The sequence below is a fragment of the Salmo trutta genome, unplaced genomic scaffold (genome assembly GCF_901001165.1).
Source record: "Salmo trutta unplaced genomic scaffold, fSalTru1.1, whole genome shotgun sequence".
Lineage (NCBI taxonomy): Eukaryota > Metazoa > Chordata > Actinopteri > Salmoniformes > Salmonidae > Salmo > Salmo trutta.
In genome coordinates, this window is record NW_021822994.1 from 33,434 (window position 1) to 40,116 (window position 6,683).

General features: G+C 43.5%; 1 protein-coding gene across 1 annotated transcript; it reads left to right on the forward strand.

Moving 5' to 3' along the window:
• Positions 1 to 421: 421 nt before the first annotated feature.
• LOC115187968 (amine sulfotransferase-like) lies at positions 422 to 6,087 on the forward strand. The gene is given in 7 exon segments (XM_029747058.1): positions 422 to 637; positions 4,159 to 4,361; positions 4,449 to 4,575; positions 4,856 to 4,950; positions 5,250 to 5,424; positions 5,687 to 5,748; positions 5,750 to 6,087. Coding segments are annotated over 7 exon segments (870 nt in total). The 5' UTR covers positions 422 to 495; the 3' UTR covers positions 5,816 to 6,087.
• The last annotated feature ends 596 nt before the right edge of the window (positions 6,088 to 6,683 follow it).

Genomic DNA, 6,683 nt, shown 5'->3' on the forward strand with positions numbered 1-6,683 from the left:
AATGGGAGAAACTCCCCAAATACAGGTGTGTCAAGCTTGTATCATCATACCCAAGAAGATTCCATGCTGTAATCGCTGCCAAAGCTGCTTCGACAAAGTATTGAATTATAGGGTCTGAATACTTATGTAAATGTAATATTTCCGGGTTTTTTTGTGTAATACATTTGCAAAAATGTCTAAAAACCAGTTTTTGCTTTGTCATTATGAGGTATCGTGTGTAGATTGATGGGGGGGAGGGACGATTTAATCCATTGCAGAATAAGGATGTAATGTAAATAAATGTGGAAAGAGTCAAGGGGTCTGAATACTTACCGACTGCACTGTATGTCTAAGCGTTAGAATGACGACTCAGGAGTGTACTTTATTGCAACGTCAGCGAACCTTACCACAGGTTCCAAAGTCTAAACGTGCTGTGTTCCAACTTATTTGGTTCTTTGCAGCATATCTATTCATATCCACTGTAGATACTAATATTTATACAAAACTATCACTATTATGGAGAAGCTCACCGATGACCTGGTCAAGTACAAGGACTATGTTTTTGCGAAGGATTTGGTCAACGCTGAGCACATTGACTCCCTGCAGACCTTTGAGATCCGGGACAGTGACATCTTTCTGGTCACTTACCCTAAATCAGGTGAGTGACAAATCTATTGGATGAAAAAAACAGCGTTTGAGATGGTCTTAAAAACACTTATCATACTTGGGGGGAAAAGGTTGCGATCTCGGCTCTGTTTAGGTAATCAGTGAGGAGAGAAACCGAGAGCATAAAAACAGCATTTTAGAAAGTTAAAAGGAAATCCGGGATTGGAACATCCATCTTTGGACTTTTAAATGAATGATATCCATTGATTATTGAAAAATATAACTTAAATCCGAAAGTGGCGCAGCGGTCTGGGCTCAAGCCGTCATTACAGGGTTCGATCCCGGGCTGTGTCGCAGCCGGCCGCGACCGGGTGAGGGGAGGGTTTGGCCGGCAGTGATGTCCTTGTCCTATCGCGCTCTAGCGCCTCCTGTGGCGGGCCGGACGCATGCACGGTGTTTCCTCCGACACATTGGTACGGCTGGCTTCCGGGTAAAGCGAGCAGTGTGTCAAAAGCAGTGCGCCTTGACAGGGTCGCTTTAGGACACACGGTTCTGGACCGTCGCCTCTCCCGGGTCCGCACGGGAGTTGCAGCGATGGGACAAGACTAACTACCAATTGGGGAGAAAAAGTTTATGTAAATATATACAGCTCTGGAAAAAATTAAGAGACCACTGCAAATTTATCAGTTTCTCTGGTTTTACTATTTATAGTTATGTGTTTGGGTAAAATTAACATTTATTTTTTATTCTATAAACTACTGACAACATTTCTCCCAAATTCCAAATAAAATATTGTAATTTAGAACATTTATTTCCAAAAAATGACAACTGGTGAACCCGGAATATATATCAGTACCTTGATCAAAACAATCTCGAAGCGTGGATTCCGATTGGTCAGACCAGCATTGAATAGTCCTTAGCACGGGTACTTCCTGTTGGAGGCGTGGTCAGATTTGCCGAAAGGAGGGCGGGGGAGGGCCTTTTTGCATCCCAGAAGTTGGAGTAAGCAGCGGTTGAGTGTTTTGGCAGCGCGAGCACTACAGTTGATGCGTTGATAGAACTTCAGCAGCCTTTTCTTCATGGTCGAATTGCTGCAAAGAAACCACTACTAAAGGACACCAATAAGAAGAAGAGACTTGCTTGGGCCAAGAAACACAGCAATGGATATTAGACCGGTGGAAATCTGTCCTTTGGTCTGATGAGTCCAAATTTGAGATTTTTGGTTCCAACTGCCGTGTCTTTGTGAGACGCAGAGTAGGTGAACGTATGATCTCTGTATGTGTGGTTCCACCGTGAAGCATGGAGGAGCAGGTGTGATGGTGTGTGGTTGATTTGCTGTTGGCACTGTCAGTGATTTATTAAAATTTCAAGGCACACTTAACCAGCATTGCTACCACAGAATTCTGTAGCAATGCGTCATCCCATCTGGTTTACACTTAGTCCCACTATCATTAGTTTTTCAACAGGACAATTACCCAAAACATACCTTCAGGCTGTGTAAGGGCTATTTGACCAAGGAGAGTGATGAAGTGCTGCATCAGATGACCTGACCTCCACAATCACTCGATCTCAACCCAATTGAGATGGTTTGAAATGAGTTGGACCGCAGAGTGAAGGAAAAGCAGCCAACAAGTGCTCAGCATATGTGGGAACTCCTTCAAGACTGTTGGAAAAGCATTCCAGGTGAAGCTAGTTGAGAGAATGCCAAGAGTGTGCAAAGCTGTCATCAAGGCAAAGGGTAGCTACTTTGAAGAATCTAAAGTATAAAATATATTTTGATTTGTTTAAACACTTTTTTGGTTACTACATGAAAATACAAATAAAGAAAAACCCTTAATAAATGAGTTGGTGTGTCCAAACTCTTGACTGCTGCTTATATATATATATATATATATATATATATATATATATACAGTGAGTGGAAAAAAGTATTTGATCCCCTGCTGATTTGTACGTTTGCCCACTGACAAAGAAATGATCAGTCTACAATTTTAATGGTAAGTTTATTTGAACAGTGAGAGACAGAATAATAACAAACAAATCCAGAAAAATGCATGTCAAAAATGTTATAAATTTATTTGCATTTTAATGAGGGAAATAAGTATTTGACCCCCTCTCAATGAGAAAGATTTCTGGCTCCCAGGTGTCTTTTATACAGGTAACGAGCTGAGATTAGGAGCACACTCTTAAAGGGAGTGCTCCTAATCTCAGTTTGTTAACTGTATAAAAGACACCTGTCCACAGAAGCAATCAATCAATCAGATTCCAAACACTCCACCATGGCCAAGATCAAACAGCTCTCCAAGGATTTCAGGGACAAGATTGTAGATCTACACAAGGCTGGAATGGGCTACAAGACCATCGCCAAGCAGCTTGGTGAGAAGGTGACAACAGTTGGTGCGATTATTCGCAAATGGAAGAAACACAAAGAACTGTCAATCTCCCTCGGCCTGGGGCTCCATGCAAGATCTCACCTCGTGGAGTTGCAATGATCATGAGAACGGTGAGGAATCAGCCCAGAACTACACGGGAGGATCTTGTCAATGATCTAAAGGCAGCTGGGACCATAGTCCACCAAGAAAACAATTGGTAACACACTACGCCATGAAGGACTGAAATCCTGCAGCGCCTGCAAGGTCCCCCTGCTCAACAAAGCACATATACATGCCCGTCTGAAGTTTGCCAATGAACATCTGAATGATTCAGAGGACAACGAGGTGAAAGTGTTGTGGTCAGATGAGACCAAAATGGAGCTCTTTGGCATCAACTCAATTCTCCGTGTTTGGAAGAGGAGGAATGCTGCCTATGACCCCAAGAACACCATCACCATCTTGGGTGAGAACCTCCTTCCCTCAGCCAGGGCATTGAAAATGGGCCGTGGATTGGTATTCCAGCATGACAATGACCCAAAACACACGGCCAAGGCAACAAAGGAGTGCCTCAAGAAGAAGCACATTAAGGTCCTGGAGTGGCCTAGCCAGTCTCTAGACCTTAATCCCATAGAAAATCTGTGGAGGGAGCTGAAGGTTCGAGTTGCCAAACGTCAGCCTCAAAACCTTAATGATTTGGAGAAGATCTGCAAAGGGCGTGGGACAAAATCCCTCCTGAGATGTTTGCAAACCTGGTGACCAACTACAAGAAAAGTCTGACCTCTGTGATTGCCAACAAGGGTTTTGCCACCAAGTACTAAGTCATGTTTTGCAGAGGGGTCAAATACTTATTTCCCTCATTAAATGCAAATCAATTTCTAACATTTTTGACATGCGTTTTTCTGGATTTTTTTGTTGTTATTCTGTCTCTCACTGTTCAAATAAACCTACCATTAAAATTATAGACTGATCATTTATTTGTCAGTGGGCAAACGTACAAAATCATCAGGGGATCAAATACTTTTTCCATCACTGTATATAACTTAAACATTTCTCATGAGGAAATTGTTCAACTGTCTTAACGCTTGTTTTACTCCAGCCCTTTCAGCTCTGGCAGGGTGACCGCTTTGGTTGTTTTTTCGAATCCCCTTTCCACCAAGTCGGCCCCAAGAGCTTTATGACTGACACCTTTCCTAACCTGCAGGAACTATCTGGGCACAGCAGATCATCACTTCTATCTGTGAGTCAGAGATGGGTGATGTCTATCCCAACAACTTGGAGATGATGCCATGGCTGGAGTATATTGACAAAAGCTCTGACTATTCCTTACGCCCTAACCCGCGGCTATTCGCCTCCCACCTCACCCCTGTACTCATGCCCCCAGGCCTGAGGGACAAGAAGGCAAAGGTAGGCAATGGAGGGTAGAATGAGAATGGTAATGGAGTGCCCTACATGGAGGCCCGTAGGGCTGTAAAATATCTATTTTATTCTCAGATGATCTATGTGATGCGGAACCCAAAGGACAACGTGACTTCCTACTATCACTGGTGTATAAACTGGGCCATGTTTGAGACTCCAAAGAGCTTCGAGGACTTTCTGGACCAGTGGTTAGCAGGGAATGGTAGAGTAAAGACATCATTCATATAACCATATAACCATGGTTTTGTCCCAAATGAATACCCTATTCCCTACATAGTGAACTCATTTTCACCATGGCCAATAGGGCTCTGGTCAAATAGGGAATAGGGTTCCATGTGGGACGAACAACAGCCTGTTATGACCCCGAGAGTCTGTGTCCTAAATATCACCCTTTTTCACAGTTACACTACTTTTGACCAATCAACGAATACTGTATTGACCTTGGTGAAACAGCCTGTTATGACCCTGTTATTGCCCTACAGTTGGTGCTTCGTCCTGGTTTGACCACATCAAAGAGTGGCACAGTAAGAGAGACCAGTACAACATCCTGTTTTTGACCTATGAGGACATGATCATGGTAAGATATTACAGACTCATCTGACAGCCATGACCTCTGACCTGGATAGAGACAACCAACCGACTTGCCTATCCCTCAATTCTTCAACCTAATTTTCCCATTTTATGAACAAAGATGGACATGGAAATGAAGAGGGAGGACAGACAGAGGACAGAGTGTGTAGAAGTTCTGTGGGACCGGCATGTGATCGCACACACGCTGGTAGATTGTTAATGTGCCGAAGGTCAGTGGCCTTCACCACTTGACCAACCTCAGGCACAGAGTTTCATCTTTAAATGGACATGTTCCTCCTTTCTCAGGATCTGAAGACAGCCGTGCTGAAGATTTGCCGTTTCCTGGAGAGGGACCTGACTGAAGCAGACATCAACAAGATCGTGGAAAAAGCCACATTCAAAAACATGAAAAACGACCGCAAGGCCAACTATGAGTTCATACCAGAAGACATTCTCAAAAAGGGCCAGTTCCTACGCAAAGGTCAGGCCATGTATTCACACAGCGTATCTATAACAGTGCTGATCTAGGATCAGTTGTGCCTTTCAGATCATAATGAATAAGATCAGATGGACACGTTGCCCTGATCCCAGATCAGCACTCCTACTCTGAGACGCTTCATGGATATGGGCCTGAGATTGGGGAGAAGAGAAGAAGAAGAAAAACTGTTTATAAATAAACTGCATATAAACCATTTTATAATGTTCCTACTCTGAATAATGACATGTTGGTTGTGCTGTGGCAGGTAAAATCGGGGAGTGGAAGAACTTGTTCACAGTGGCCCAGAGTGAGAGGTTCGACCAGGTCCTTTGAGGAACGGATGAAGGACATGACTCTGAAGTTCATCTGGGACATGGCTCGACAATCGGAGTGATGGGAGCCTCAACTCCCTGGCTTCCTCTTCCTCCTCACGTTGAGGAGTGCCAACAGCTGAGTGATTGATTCCAGGCTTGGAAGGATGGCAATGCAAGTCTACAGTGATGGAAGGGAGGAGGAGCCTGCAGGTCTGCCGCCACAAACCTCCCAGTGGACACTCTGCTAACGACATTCATGTCAATGATCTGTTGAATGTAACAAAACTTGGACAATTCCTAAACCATCATTTTTTTGTATTGATGAGGAATTAAATGAAACAATACTGTCAGACTCAGATCTTTTATTTGAATGAATATTTATTTATTTATTTTTTGAGGTAAGAGAACGCTCGCTGACAGTACAGCTGAGCCCGAATGGCAGGGAAGATGGAGGAAGATGCTGAGTTGGAATCAAGCAGTGGGTCGAGTAAATTAGACGAATGTCCTGAGTGGTATCGAAAATTGGAACAAAATGGAAATAGTTTAAAACTGGAGTGGAGGAAACGTGTGTTAAACGATAATGAATCGCTTCTTGTTGGGATGCGGGTTTTTTTTGGAGTAAGGATGCATATGTGGCAAATTCGTTTGCGGTTTTGAAAATTGTGAAGTATGCGCTTGGAAAAGTGGAGTCTTGTCAGAGTGACCAGGAGTGGTCTTATTTTGATTCATTGTATTTCTGAGAACAGAGGGTGCTTGCAGTGAGATTCAAAAGAATCCAGACAACAGAAGTTTTGTGTTTTGAACTTCGGAGTAGAGCGCCCGTTCAAAGGAGTCATCTCAGGGGTGACGACGGATGTTCAGGTTTAATACCTGAAAATATTTCCTGGTGTGGTTGGTGCCCGACGTCTGACCCGCTGGATGAATGGAGAAAAAAGAAGGAAGTCTGTC